This window comes from Schistocerca cancellata, chromosome 1 (genome assembly GCF_023864275.1).
Source record: "Schistocerca cancellata isolate TAMUIC-IGC-003103 chromosome 1, iqSchCanc2.1, whole genome shotgun sequence".
Taxonomy (NCBI): domain Eukaryota; kingdom Metazoa; phylum Arthropoda; class Insecta; order Orthoptera; family Acrididae; genus Schistocerca; species Schistocerca cancellata.
The window spans coordinates 362,647,844-362,663,458 of NC_064626.1; the positions used below are offsets into that span (position 1 = coordinate 362,647,844).

The 15,615-nt window shown below is 42.6% G+C and overlaps 1 protein-coding gene across 2 annotated transcripts in view; it reads right to left on the bottom strand.

Annotated features, from left to right (window-relative positions):
- The window catches only part of LOC126174517 (PAS domain-containing serine/threonine-protein kinase), a 284,535-nt gene that overhangs the window by 64,083 nt on the left and 204,837 nt on the right, over window positions 1-15,615 (bottom strand). For both annotated transcript variants that reach the window (XM_049921043.1, XM_049921042.1), the window contains exons 12-15: window positions 5,210-5,994; window positions 4,963-5,126; window positions 2,785-2,976; window positions 2,576-2,698 (exon numbers count right to left, since the gene is read on the bottom strand). In XM_049921043.1, coding sequence (XP_049777000.1) covers window positions 2,576-2,698; window positions 2,785-2,976; window positions 4,963-5,126; window positions 5,210-5,994 — 1,264 coding nt within the window. The remainder of the gene's footprint in view (window positions 1-2,575; window positions 2,699-2,784; window positions 2,977-4,962; window positions 5,127-5,209; window positions 5,995-15,615) is intronic.

The following is a 15,615-nucleotide window of genomic DNA, read 5'->3' on the forward strand; positions in this document are numbered from 1 at the left end:
ACCACTATTAGGCAAACTGATGCATTACGCGTGCTGTGCTGTGAAACTGCATGATAACAGAGAACATTTTATGAATGTAAATGAAGTTAATTTTTCTACAACTTTAAAAGAACCATGTACAAGATGGCAAGAAAATTACTGCTTCCCTTATTGTTACGATGAATATCACATCTGCATGTGTAACTCAGCAATTGTAAAATAATAAAAATATTAATTTTATATGTGATGTTTGCACGTATGCTGTTTCTTGTTTGCAATCCCAAACTTTCCTTTGTCTCTCCTTTTATGAAAATATTAATAAATGCAATATAATGAGCATTATTACACTATTACACTTTGTTGTTGTTGTGGTCTTCACTGAACGTGTGCAGAGAAGGGCAGCAAAAATGGTCACAGGTTTGCTTAGTCTGTGGGAGTGTCTGAGAGATACTGAAAGAACTGAACTGAAGGCCCTTGAAGACAAACGTGAACTATTCAGAGAAAGTCCATTAACAAAGTTTCAAGAACCAGTTTTAAATAATGACTCAAGATATATACTACAATCCCTTATGTATTGCTCACATAGGGGTCATGAAGGTAAGATTAGAATAATTGCTGCATGCACAGGGGCATTTGAACAATCATTCTTCCTGCGCTCCATACATGAACTGAATGGAAAGATATCCTAATAACTGGTACAATGGGACACACACTCTGCCATGTACCTCAGATGTAAAATGGTCCACTGCCACACGAACACAAACATACACACAAAATTCAAACTTTCGCAACAAACTGTTGCCTCATCAGGAAAGAGGGAAGGAGAGGGAAAGACGAAAGGATGTGGGTTTTAAGGGAGAGGGTAAGGAGTCATTCCAGTCCCGGGAGCGGAAAGACTTACCTTAGGGGGAAAAAGGAGTTCACCACAGGATCCACTTAACCAACACTTTTTCGCCTTTTTTCATACCAGATCTCCAGTTGCTTTCTAGTTCACCTTTATCTCTCCCCATATATTTCTATCTTTCATTTTCATTTCAACCTTGGTCTTTAAATATGTCTGCTCGTGTCTGTATATGTGTGGATGGGTATGTGTGTGTGTGCGAGTGTATACCCGTCCCTTTTTCCCCCTAAGGTAAGTCTTTCCGCTCCCAGGACTGGAACGACTCCTTACCCTCTCCCTTAAAACCCACATCCTTTCGTCTTTCCCTCTCCTTCCCTCTTTCCTGATGAGGCAACAGTTTGTTGCGAAAGTTTGAATTTTGTGTGTATGTTTGTGTTCGTTTGTGTGTCTGTCGACCTGCCAGCACTTTCATTTGGTAAGTCACATCATCTTTGTTTTTAGGTATATAAAAACATATTTTCATTGATTGTGTATCCCATTCCAGTGTGACTTAAATACTTGAACAGGACACACTGGTACATCACACTCTGTAGTAGAACTGAAGTGATTAAGAATTAACATAGATATTTGAATAGCCTACCAGTGAACTTCCAACAAAAAGATAAAATTTTAGATTCTACACATATCTACTCCATGACATATTCATGTACATATTTTTTAATCTGATATTACATGAAATTCGGGCTGTAGTAATATGCAATAAACAAAGACTGAAGACAGGCACCTTTAAATCACTGATTTCCAGATGCATCCTTCCCTCTCCACCACATACCCGCACCCCCATGCACTTGCCCCCCCCCCTAGCTAACACACAGAGGAAGGGAGGGAGGGGGAGGGGGAGGGGGAGGGGGAGAGGGAGGGGGAGAGGGAGGGGGAGAGGGAGGGGGAGGGGGAGAGATACCATAACGTTAATACCAAAATGATAATGGTTTAGCTGAAATAGCGGCACGCAATAATCGACAAATACTGAAGAAAAATTAAGTCTTATCCGTCTTTCCGGATATGTATACGATTTCTATTGCTCTTTTAAATTGAGTCGGAACAGACAAACCTGATGACTAAAGAGAGAATTCTTTATGTTCCATACATTGTGTTCTTTCTTCTGTAGGCAGGTTTATGGCACATTGACAGATCACTTAACATGTGGCAAGCCCAAGCAAAAAAGTGTTACTTAGCTGGCAGACCTGATCAAATGTTCGTATGTTGCGACTATCAGAAACAGAAGAAAAATAAAAATTAAAAAAAAAAAAAAAATCTGGAGAAGTGCGAGAAGCAAATTAACAATTTTGATTCTTTCCTTTACTTGTGCTGTGGGATCTTGCTTCATGCCAAATTTCTTGATTCTAGGTCAGTGGGAAGTACGCTACAGGTTTTGATGAGTGACTTGTGAGTATCAAAGTATGAGTCACCCTGTGTTTTAGTCAGCACTTAGTCATGAGTCATCTAAAATTGTGTAAACAGTCTGCTTGCATCTTTCTGCTGCAATTGTAACATTTTTTTTTAAAAAAGATTGTCACTCATGGCATCTGTTTCCAACTGAAAATACAGTATCTGTACAAAGCATGAGCTTACTTGGCTGATAGACAGCATAATAATTGTAAACACAATGCATAGTTAAATTTCACTGCTGTTATACAACTAATATTATCAATCGAAAAATGTCATTTTACTTACAAAAAGTTATGTAAAACTTACTATGTTTGGATGGTTTAATGTAGTAAGCAAACTAATTTCAAGTGGAACTTTTGATCCCAGGCTAGGATCTTCAACCCATGACTGTTGATGGACTTTATGTTTCTGTATGAATTTTGTAATAACCTAGAGAAACAAAATCATATGAAACTGACAATTGTATAACAACAAATTAGTTTATAAAAAGAAATTATAATAAAAGGCAAACTTACTAAAAGCCCATCTTCATTGCGGAATGCCATCTTTACATATCCATAAGCGCCCTTACCAATTTGTTGCAATGTTGTGTATCGTTCACCATATTCACCTGACGTCTGTTCATCTTCACACTGACTCAGGACTGACACTGAACCTGAACGTGTTCTCGAATGTGATATATTAGTTTGGGCGCATGACCTGATTGCCTGTTTGAGAATATAATGAAGCTTTATGAACTTTTCTAGAAGCATCATGTCATTTAAATAAGAGATAATGGGGGAAAAATTAAAAAATCCATCACAAAGTTGCACCAACTCTTGTCTTCAATTATATTTCTTACATATCTCATCAAACAATGTTAACAAAAATATTGTGTTATCTACAGCATTCCCGGAAGTTCCTTTCTGAAAATAGTAAGATAAACTTAAGTGGATAACGTAATTAGTAAGGTCACTCCCTCTGATACCTGAGCACTTAATATATTTGAGTTGTCTGATGAATTTCAAGCAGTAATTAAGTGAACAATACAGTAAATCTCAAAACCAATGTGACACTAAAACAAAACAAAAATGGTTTACAGAATTTTTTTGAGTGTTTTGCCTGATATTATGATAGCTTAGGACCTACATTTACAAAGAGCAAGTAAGATATTACAGGAAGCATGTTTTGAAAAGTCAAACTGTTCTGTTAAAGCAATGATCCACATGAAAGAAGATTTCTTTGAAGTCACAAAGAAGATTATATCCTAGAAAAGTGGCACTATCCGGCCCAAAGGCACATTTAAGATAATCAACCACACATAGTTGCTTTCATGAGTAATGGCAAAAAATCCCCCTCCCCTCTAATATACATATTTAAAAGAATTTGAAAGGGAATAGACTTGGTTTTTTTTTAGGACATACAAAAATACATGGAACAGGTCTTAGGCTGAGGAGAAATAATGTCTAAACTAAAAAAACTCCGCCCGAACAGGCCTTGGAAGGCCCAACAGTACTGACCGGCCACCGTGTCATCCTTAGCCCACAGGCGTCACTTGATGCGAATATGGAGGGGCTTGTGGTCACCACACTGCTCTCCCGGCCATATCTCAGTTTACCAGACCGGAGCCGCTACTTCTCAATCAAGTAGCTCCTCAGTTTGCCTCACAAGGGCTGAGTGCACCCCGCTTGCCATCAGTGCTCAGCAGACCGCATGGTCACCCATCCAAGTGCTAGCCCAGCCTGACAGGGCTTAACTTTGGTGATGTGACAGGAAGCTGTGTGACTACTGTGGCAAGATATTGGCGAGAAATAACATCCGTGCTAATAAAAATATTCAAAGGAAACTGGCGGAATTTTGTCAGTTATGTTTGAATGATCCTGAAGAGAAATTATTGAAGGAATGAAGAGAAATTATTGAAGGAATGAAGAGAAATTATTGAAGGAATGAAGAGAAATTACTGAAGGAATGAAGAGAAATTACTGAAGGAATGAAGAGAAATTACTGAAGGAATGAAGAGAAATTACTGAAGGAATGAAGAGAAATTACTGAAGGAATGAAGAGAAATTACTGAAGGAATGAAGAGAAATTACTGAAGGAATGAAGAGTAATTATTGAAAGAATGAAGAGTAATTATTGAAAGAATGAAGAGTAATTATTGAAAGAATGAAGAGTAATTATTGAAGGAATGAAGATGCCTCAGACCTTCTTCACAATTCTGAGGTTCCAATAAATAGAAAATTGTACAATAGTTCAAAATTTGTGGAACCTGGAAGATGACTTTCTATGTTAGCTGAAATGGAGTTCACTGAATTCTTAAATTGATGAAAAAGAAATGTTACATTTCAAATGGTTGAATCTCACATGAAAAATGTTTTGCAGAAACAGAGATGAATAAAGTCTCTGGACAGAGGTTTATGGTGCAACAGAAAGGCTGATCACGGATATTACCTCCAAGGTAACTTACTGCCCCACAGAGACAAAATAGGACACAATTTGTATCTACTGCACGTAAAAAAAAGATAAATTACATAAAGGAACCCAAGGATGTCACTGACATCAATACTTAACCCTTCAGCAATAAATGAATATGGAGTGAATTGTGGGGAATTTTGGGATTGGATATATAACGTTGATATTACTCTATTACAAGAGAATTGAAGTATCCTTTGGAACATCCAACTACAGTCTTAGAATGCAAATTGTCAACTAGCCTGTCCCAGTGAGTTGTCCACAGTACTGTTGAAGCTTGATGTCAAAGTGAGGTTGCCACAAGTTCTGCCTCCTTCACCTATTTCTTCAGGATCTCTAGAAATCCAAACACAGTACACAAGACGACCGCAAACCAGCACCACTGCTCTTACACGATATACAATATCTGCAAAATAATAAACCAAAAGCTTAGTAATGGGGGTGGAAGATTGAAATCTATCATCTAAATATTAATGCAAACATTCTCACCTAAATTTGATCCATCCTTATGCCTGCCATATCCAAAATAACTCCCATCAGGAAATTGTTGTCCTTCAACTTGCTTCACAACTTCTGTATGAGTGATGCCAGCATCTCTTGAGATAACTCTTCTCAGAAACCTCTTTCCAGTAGCTGGGGTGGATGTCAGATTATCACAAGGAATATTTGCTGAGTCAAACATTTTTGGACACTGCTGGCACAGATTTGATTCTCCTCCTACTGATCTGGAAACACCCGATAAATCCGCATGTATCTCCCCTTCTGCATTACACCTACAAACATTTTCGATACTTATCACATTGAAATTGTTCTCCGAGACGGGGAGAGCTTCATTACTTGATGCATTAAGTTGTAAGCTATTAGCTGATTTTTGTACTGCTGCTGAATAACTTATGTGGGCTGGAGTATTACATGCGCCCTGACAGGAGTCAATCAAATTAGCTCCTTTCTGATGAATGCATGCTTCAGTTATTACTGCTGGCAGAATTTCAATACTATCTTCATCATCTGAGGCAGTCTGAAAATTGTCTTCTTCCTCCATGAAATCCATATGTGGTGACACAATTGGAGTTAACTCTCCATTATCACTATTGTTTTCCGCATCTGTCACAGCATTTTGATCCCTTGCAGGTAAACTCAGGGTACATGGAGGCACAACTTTTTCTTTTCTCATTACTTCATTAAGGACTAAATTTGATCCAATGTCCGAAATAGACTCATTAACAGGGAAAATGCTGTGGTCATCCACAGTTACAGTGGATGGTCTGGCTTCTCTGAAAACAAAGGAAATATACAATAATATTAAACTCAATAAAAATTTAATTATTTCTCTGTTGTTATACGATTAACCAATATGAAACAAATCACATAACAAATAAACAAGAGTTTCATTAAGATATAAATATTAACATTTATTTACAACAGCACGACAATCAAAAAATCTCAAAACACGGAAGCAATATCAATATGACAAAAGTGTGAAGTATTTAATGTTCCATGATAAAAACAATTAGTTAATCAGCTCTTAAAGAAAGGAAAACTTCCTTTCTTAAGTCAAGAATATGTAATACTCAGATACTGGGCTGTCAATGTGGGCTGAAATTCTTTTGGTGGGGGCAAAATACCAGCAACAATGGGGTGTCCAGGATTGTTGGGAAGAAGGTGGGTGTGCGGGCTATCATAGGGTGAGGAGGGAAACGAATTCAGGGTAGATGTTCTAGGAATGGCCTATGGCTTTAAGCAGGGATTACAGGTTATTTGGACTTCTGGGCTGGGATCACTATGGCAGGGTTTATAGGTGGAGGAGTCAGTCAGTAGGCAAGGTAGCCACTGTGATCCATAACGCCAGTGGCTGAATCTTTCTGCAGAGAGAGTGAATAGGCGAGGATCTGTTTCGACACTGTATGGCTGTCCTCCCTTCTGCTGCAAGGTTGATGTTCTGGGGAAGAATGGTGAGTCCATAATGGTCATAAGAAATTCCTGGAAGGTGACCAGAGGATGGTTATGTGGAAGGGGGGAGGATCACAACTGGGTAATGTTATGAAGTGGGAGAGCCAGGGTTCAGTGTTGGGATTGGATTGAGTTCGATTGGAGGGACTGGTGGCATAGGGGTGTGTTCCACTGCAGTGATTGGAAGGAAAGCAGGTCCAACATAATTAAATTTTGGTTGAGGGCAAAAGGTGAGGTCTTGGAAAGTACTGATACTTGTATGGAGCTGAGGATTTTGGTGGGAAGGTAACAAATGTTCTGAGATTGTTTCGGCACGGGATTTAGTGTACTGTTGAAAGGGAGTTCTGGGGTAGGTGGCAAGTTGAAAAAATCAGTCAGGCAGAATCTGGATGCTATAAGGCATTGATGAGGAGGAAAAGGGATTCAGTTTCGGAGATTCAGTTTGCACAAACAGTTTTCCTGTGCCGTTATCGCCACATATACCAAATACTGCCACCACCCCAAGAACCAGTGACAAAGGAGTGCTCCCTCCCATCACCCAATAAAACTCATGAACTGGAACAACTGAACGACATCCTTTGTCAGGGCTTTGATTGTCTATCATTATTGAGGAACATCCTACCCAAGATCCTTCCCATTTCACCCTCAACCTACAGTAACAGTTTCTGCCCCTTCTGTCCTATCACTTCCTACCAACTGATGTCACAACCTTCATTGTGCACTGTTCTCTGCAAATTCACCCACTAATCTTTCTCCCTTCTCTGTACCTCTCTTTTCTGCTTCATTTTTTCCCTTCTCTCCCTCCCACACAGCCTTCTGATGCTGCACCAGGTAGTCTTGTCTATCACCTCTCGTTGCTACATACTCCACCACACAGAACTGTTTCCTCCTCTCCCACCTGTACCCTGCTATCTCTCTCCCTTCCCCACTTCACTACAAACTATTGCTCTCACTTGACACATGTCAGTTTGAGTCTGGCCTGAAAAGCCAGGGTGGAGGTGATGTGTGAGGTAAGCTTGCTTGTGTGGATGCTTGTGCGTTAAAGGTTTTGGTCTAAAGCTTAATATGTAACAATGTTTTTGCTGTTCCTGTCTCCAACTCAATGTATCAACTTTACGGTGCGTAGCAATTATCCTTTCTATAATTGTTAACCACTAAATTATGAAGTAAATACACTCCTGGAAATTGAAATAAGAACACCGTGAATTCATTGTCCCAGGAAGGGGAAACTTTATTGACACATTCCTGGGGTCAGATACATCACATGATCACACTGACAGAACCACAGGCACATAGACACAGGCAACAGAGCATGCACAATGTCGGCACTAGTACAGTGTATATCCACCTTTCGCAGCAACGCAGGCTGCTATTCTCCCATGGAGACGATCGTAGAGATGCTGGATGTAGTCCTGTGGAACGGCTTGCCATGCCATTTCCACCTGGCGCCTCAGTTGGACCAGCGTTCGTGCTGGACGTGCAGACCGCGTGAGACGACGCTTCATCCAGTCCCAAACATGCTCAATGGGAGACAGATCCGGAGATCTTGCTGGCCAGGGTAGTTGACTTACACCTTCTAGAGCACGTTGGGTGGCACGGGATACATGCGGACGTGCATTGTCCTGTTGGAACAGCAAGTTCCCTTGCCGGTCTAGGAATGGTAGAATGATGGGTTCGATGACGGTTTGGATGTACCGTGCACTATTCAGTGTCTCCTCGACGATCACCAGTGGTGTACGGCCAGTGTAGGAGATCGCTCCCCACACCATGATGCCGGGTGTTGGCCCTGTGTGCCTCGGTTGTATGCAGTCCTGATTGTGGCGCTCACCTGCACGGCGCCAAACACGCATATGACCATCATTGGCACCAAGGCAGAAGCGACTCTCATCGCTGAAGACGACACGTCTCCATTCGTCCCTCCATTCACGCCTGTCGCGACACCACTGGAGGCGGGCTGCACGATGTTGGGGCGTGAGCGGAAGACGGCCTAACGGTGTGCGGGACCGTAGCCCAGCTTCATGGAGACGGTTGCGAATGGTCCTCGCCGATACCCCAGGAGCAACAGTGTCCCTAATTTGCTGGGAAGTGGCGGTGCGGTCCCCTACGGCACTGCGTAGGATCCTACGGTCTTGGCGTGCATCCGTGCGTCGCTGCGGTCCGGTCCCAGGTCGACGGGCACGTGCACCTTCCGCCGACCACTGGCGACAACATCGATGTACTGTGGAGACCTCACGCCCCACGTGTTGAGCAATTCGGCGGTACGTCCACCCGGCCTTCCGCATGCCCACTATACGCCCTCGCTCAAAGTCCGTCAACTGCACATACGGTTCACGTCCACGCTGTCGCGGCATGCTACCAGTGTTAAAGACTGCGATGGAACTCCGTATGCCACGGCAAACTGGCTGACACTGACGGCGGCGGTGCACAAATGCTGCGCAGCTAGCGCCATTCGACGGCCAACACCGCGGTTCCTGGTGTGTCCGCTGTGCCGTGCGTGTGATCATTGCTTGTACAGCCCTCTCGCAGTGTCCGGAGCAAGTATGGTGGGTCTGACACACCGGTGTCAATGTGTTCTTTTTTCCATTTCCAGGAGTGTATGTTATTTCAAAATAAAACATCAGTTTATGAAGAAAATGATTTCCCCTCAAGAAATTCACAGTAGCTGTGGACTTATACACACAAAATAATTGTAGATGAAATTCATGAAGGTGCTGCAAGCACGAACCTTTATTTTATTAGTGTGAAAGAAGGAATGGAAGTAATGACAGTACAGCCTTCAAGAAAAGAAGGTGATGTGAAGATTTAGGATGACGTGAATAACTCTGCTATGAATATTCAAGTAAATAACTAGGCAAGTTAACGTAACTTGCAAAGTATTAAAAAGAAGAGTTGAGAGAGGTACTGTGGCATCACCAAGAATTATTTTTGTCTCAGTTTGGACTAATGATAAAGTGTTTTTGTAACTTAGAACTAAAAACTTATGAACCGTATCACTTAAAATCTTAATTTGTGCTTATAGCTAAGAAGCCTGCTGCTGGTCAGGAGATTTCAAGAGCCAAACGACCATGGACTTTGGCAAAGTGAGATGGTGTCACTTGCCTGCCTCTAAGGCACCGATATCCATACCGTAGATTCAACCACAATAGAGGGGTATCTGTGGAGAGTCCAGAAAAGATCCTGAAAAGGTGCAGCAGAGTTTTCAATTGTTGCAGGGGTGACTGTCTGCATGACTGACCAATCTGGCCTTTTAACATTAGCCAACATGTAATCACTATGATGGTACTGCTAACGGTTGAAAGCGAGAGGAAAATCACATGCGACATATTTCCTGAGCACATGCAGCTCTACTGCATGGATAAATTGTGATGCCATCCACGTGAATAAAATATTCCAAAGGTACAGGGTTATTACAAATGATTGAAGCGATTTCACAGCTCTACAATAACTTTATTATTTGAGATATTTTCACAATGCTTTGCACACACATACAAAACCTCAAAAAGTATTTTTAGGCATTCACAAATGTTTGATATGTGCCCCTTTAGCGATTCGGCAGACATCAAGCCGATAATCAAGTTCCTCCCACACTCGGCGCAGCATGTCCCCATCAATGAGTTCGAAAGCATCATTGATGCGAGCTCGCAGTTCTGGCACGTTTCTTGGTAGAGGAGGTTTAAACACTGAATCTTTCACATAACCCCACAGAAAGAAATCGCATGGGGACAAGTCGGGAGAGCATGGAGGCCATGACATGAATTGCTGATCATGATCTCCACTACGACCAATCCATCGGTTTTCCAATCTCCTGTTTAAGAAATGCCGAACATCATGATGGAAGTGCGGTGGAGCACCATCCTGTTGAAAGATGAAGTCGGCGCTGTCGGTCTCCAGTTGTGGCATGAGCCAATTTTCCAGCATGTCCAGATACACGTGTCCTGTAACGTTTTTTTTGCAGAAGAAAAAGGGGCCGTAAACTTTAAACCGTGAGATTGCACAAAACACGTTAACTTTTGGCGAATTGCGAATTTGCTGCATGAATGCGTGAGGCTTCTCTACCGCCCAGATTCGCACATTGTGTCTGTTCACTTCACCATTAAGAAAAAATGTTGCTTCATCACTGAAAACAAGTTTCGCACTGAAAGCATCCTCTTCCATGAGCTGTTGCAACCGCGCCGAAAATTCAAAGCGTTTGACTTTGTCATCGGGTGTCAGGGCTTGTAGCAATTGTAAACGGTAAGGCTTCTGCTTTAGCCTTTTCCGTAAGATTTTCCAAACTGTCGGCTGTGGTACGTTTAGCTCCCTGCTTCTTTACTCGTCGACTTCCGCGGGCTACGCGTGAAACTTGCCCGCACGCGTTCAACCGTTTCTTCGCTCACTGCAGGCCGACCCGTTGATTTCCCCTTACAGAGGCATCCAGAAGCTTTAAACTGCGCATACCATCACCGAATGGAGTTAGCAGTTGGTGGATCTTTGTTGAACTTCGTCCTGAAGTGTCGTTGCACTGTTATGACTGACTGATGCGAGTACATTTCAAGCACGACATACGCTTTCTCGACTCCTGTCGCCATTTTGTCTCGCTGCGCTCTCGAGTGCTCTGGCGGCAGAAACCTGAAGTGCGGCTTCAGTCGAACAAAACTTTATGAGTTTACCTACGTATCTGTAGTGTGTCGTGACCATATGTCAATGAATGGAGCTACAGTGAATTTATGAAATCGCTTCAATCATTTGTAATAGCCCTGTAAAATAGTCCCCCTTTCAGATTGCAGGGCACGGAATACTCAGGAGGCTGTTGTCATTAGGAGAAACAAAACTGGCATGCTATGAGTAGGGCTACAGAACATTAGAGCCCTTATGCATGCAGGTAGGTTAGAGAATTTAAAGAGAGAGATGGGTAGGTTAGAGATTATACAGTGGGAATTAGCGACATAATATGGCAGGAAGAATAGAACTACTGGTCAGGCCAGCATAGCGTTATCAACACAACATCAAATAGGGATAATTTAGGAGTAAATTTAATAATGAACAAGAAAATGTTAGTGCAGGTATGCTACTGTAAACAGTATTGATAATGTATTATAGCAGCCAAGATAAACACGAAACCAACACCTATCATGGTAGTACAAGTTTATATGTCTACTCCACATCATCAATATTAATTTTTTTGTTCCTTAACTGTTTGAATAATTTTGTTTATTTCCGTAATATATGAACTAGAATTCAGCAGTTGGAAAAGGATGAGGAGGAAAAACAGTAGGACAGCATGGATTGGGATAGAGGTATGAAAGATGAAGCCTCCTGGCAGAATCTTGCACCAAGCGCAATTTGAATACTGATGATAATTGCTATAAAAATCATGAAAGAAAGCTGTATATAAGCGAGACACCTGGAGACACTAGAAGGTTTCAAACAGATTACATAATAGAAAGACGAAGTTCAGAAAACAGATTTTCAACTGCAAAACTTTTTCAAGGACAAATGGCGATCCTGACCACAATTTATTGCTAATGATCTGCATGTTAAAGCTGAAGAAATTGTAGAAAGGCAGGAAGTTAAGGCGGTGAGACTTGGATAGTTTCACAGTGAGTTTTAGCAACAACTGAGTGAAATATGGGTAAGGAACAGAACAGAACATGAGTGTGTAGCTTTGAGAGGTAGGTTGGTTGGTTGGTTGGGTTAATGATTAAAGGGACCAAAATATGAGACAGTCAGTCCCTCCTACCTGGAACAGGTAAGTCAACAAAACCACACACCAAAGAGTGTCTAGTGTGTGAAACCCAAATAAAAGAAAACACCAAGGGCTACTGTAGGTCATCAAAGCTGAGAAAAAGGAACAAGAATGAAGAAAAGAAAGGAAAGGAAAAGAAGAGAGGCAGGTGGAGTACACCATCCAGGGAGATGCTGGAGGCCCCGAAAGGCTAAGAGTGCAATGGGCAACACACATGTGCCATTTACCAGAGAGACCCCACTGAACAATACACAGAAAAGACTAGTAACATGGACAGGGTGAGAGAAGCACAGAAAAACAGAGGAAGATCACCAGTCAAACAGAACACTTGAGAAGGAGGAAGAAGAACAAAAGGTAGGGCTAGTACTGGGGTGGATCACCAAGCCCAGACAACAGCTGCCCATTCAGGCCAAAGGTGGTAACAGCGCGTCCTGCCAACCCCTCACTGGGCCAACAAAGCTGAGGCACCCTCCCTTAGATGGAATAGTGAAAAGCCCATCCACAAATAAACCGTAAAACCAGGTCTCAGCAACTGAAGCATCATCTGCTAACACCAGAGGTTGATAGTCAGGATGATTACAAATTTGCCATAGGGCGACTCAGTTAGTACATTCCAGCAAAATAAGGACCACCATCAAATGGGCTCCACAGTGACAGTGGGTCAGATGCTCATGACGGAGTAGATCACCACGAGTCAGCCAAGTATGGCTGATGCGGAGCTGGCAATGGACGATGAGGCGAGAGGCCCACATAGAGGCCTCACAGAGTTGTGATCTCCTTTATCACCGTAGTTTGTTCAGCAAAGTCAGAGTATGCCATTCAATATTCCAAATACTTAGACCAAGACAGAACAATATTGATTGAAGGTCTGATTCCAGAATACTGACATCAGGAGGCGGCTTGCTGGTAGCCATATTGACCAGCCTGTCAGCACGTTCACTCCCCGGGATCCCAAAGTGACCTGGGGTCCAGACAAAGAGCACCAAGCATCCATACTGCTCAAGGGAAAAAGAGGAATCCCGTATATTCAGGACTAAGTTATAACGAGAGTAACACTGATCAAGAGCCTGTAAACTGCTCAGAGTTGCTACAGATGAGGAAGGACTTACCAGTGCAGGAACGTATATGCTCAAGAGCACTAGAGATAGCTACCAACTGCCCACTGCAGACATCCAGCAACAAGTGGAGTTCATTACATTCTTCATAAACATAAGCAAATCCAGGATGACCAGCAAACATCAAGCCATCAGTACAGACTACTTCTGAAACGTGAAATGCATTGAAAATGGGGAAAAATTGGTGGTGGAGGGCCTCAGGATGAACCGAGTCTTTCATATTTTGTCATAGGTCAAGGCAGAGCTATGGACGAGAGATGTACCAAGGAGATGCACATAAACGGAACCAAAGAAGTGGTGATTCAGGGGAAAAGTGGAGTTCAGAAAAAAGGGACTGGGCGCGAATGGCAATTGGAACCCCAGATGTACTTCCCGCCATTGCAGGAAGTAGATCTCCATACCTGGAAAGAGGAGACAGTAGTTCAGGTGCTCCAGGGAGATGGCTATGCATAATGAATAAGTGATCAACTGTTGTTGGTACATAACCTGCAATACTAGAATGCCTGCCTGTGCTAGGAGGCTGATCATGGGGATAGCCCTAAAGGCACCAATTGCCAGTCATACCCCACAACTGTGTACCAGTCCATAATATGTAACATTGAAGGTTAATCCAAGCTATACGAGACACTCCCGTAATCTACATGAGACTGGACCAATGCTGTGTAGAGCCATATTACAGAAGAACAATCCACATCCCAGTTGGTGCTGGTGAGCCACTGAAGAGGATGTGCAACCAACATCTCCACTTTAGTTGACGAAGATGGGGAAGCCATGTCAACAGGGCATCAAAGATCAGTCCCAAAAAACAATGGTAGTCCACCACATTGAGGGATTGGTGTCAACATACACATACAGACCGGGATGGACTGTACATAAGCGACAGAGATGCAAAACGTAGGTCTCGGCAGCTGAAAAATGGAAGAGCCCAGATTGTGCTTCGTATACTGCTCCCTCCAGTCTGCATTCAGCAGCGTCAATCACAGACGAACAAAAATTAATGCCAAAATCATCAGCATACAAGGAGAGGGACACTGCAGCCCCTGCAGTGGCCACCAGAGCTCTGATAGCCACTAAAAAGAGAGGGACACTCAAAACAGAACCTTGTGGAACTCCATTCTCCTGCAGAGAGGAGATGCTATGGCAACCAACCTTTATTTGTGAAGTGCAACATGAAAGAGAGTTCTGGATAAAAATAAGGAGTGGGCCACAGAGGACCCACTCATAAAAGGTAGCAATAATATGGCGGTGTCATGTCATACCATAAGCTTTCTGCAGATCAAAGAAGACTGCAACAAGGTGTTGATCCCAGACAAAAGCCATTCGGACAACAGATTCCAGGTGGACTAAATTATCTATAGCAGTGCGGCCTTGGTGAAAATCACCCTGGGTCAAAGCCAAAAGGTCTCTAAACTCAAGGATCCAGTACAGCCTTCGACAAACCATAGGTTCACATAACTTGGAGAGGACATTGGTTAAACTGATTGGGCAATAGCTGTCTATCTAAAGAGTTGGTTTACCCAATTTCAAAACTGGAATAATGACACTTTCTTGCCACAGGGAAGCGAATTCCTTCTCACTTCAGAGACGGTTAAAAAGGTCAAGTTTATGATGTTGGCTAACCACCAATAAAAGTTCAAGCATTTGGTTGTGCACCCAGTCCATTCCAAGAGGGGTGTCGGGTCAGAGATCAAGGGTGCTGGCAAATTTCCACTTGCTAAATGAGATGTTCTCAGGCTCTAGGTGGTGAGAACACAAGATAACAGGAATTGTTCGAGATGGTGTTTCAGAAGACAGTTTTTTTTTTTTTTTTTGGTTGGGTTTAAGGGCGCTCAACTGCTGAGGTCATTAGCGCCCAGTCACTGTTGTTAGAGCACATGGAATCTGGTAAGACTCAAGGGGATGGAGGGGACACCAGAAGGACCTGACAAAGATGCAGATAAAATAAGTAAAAAGATTAAATGTCTTTGGACAAGCCAGTTAAAGTTATAAAACGCAGAATACGAGCAGCTGCTCGAGCGTCATCAGCTAAAACATCCGGTAAAGTAGATGGCAGGGACAGGACAACACGAAATTGACTAAAACGGGGACACGACAATAAAACATGG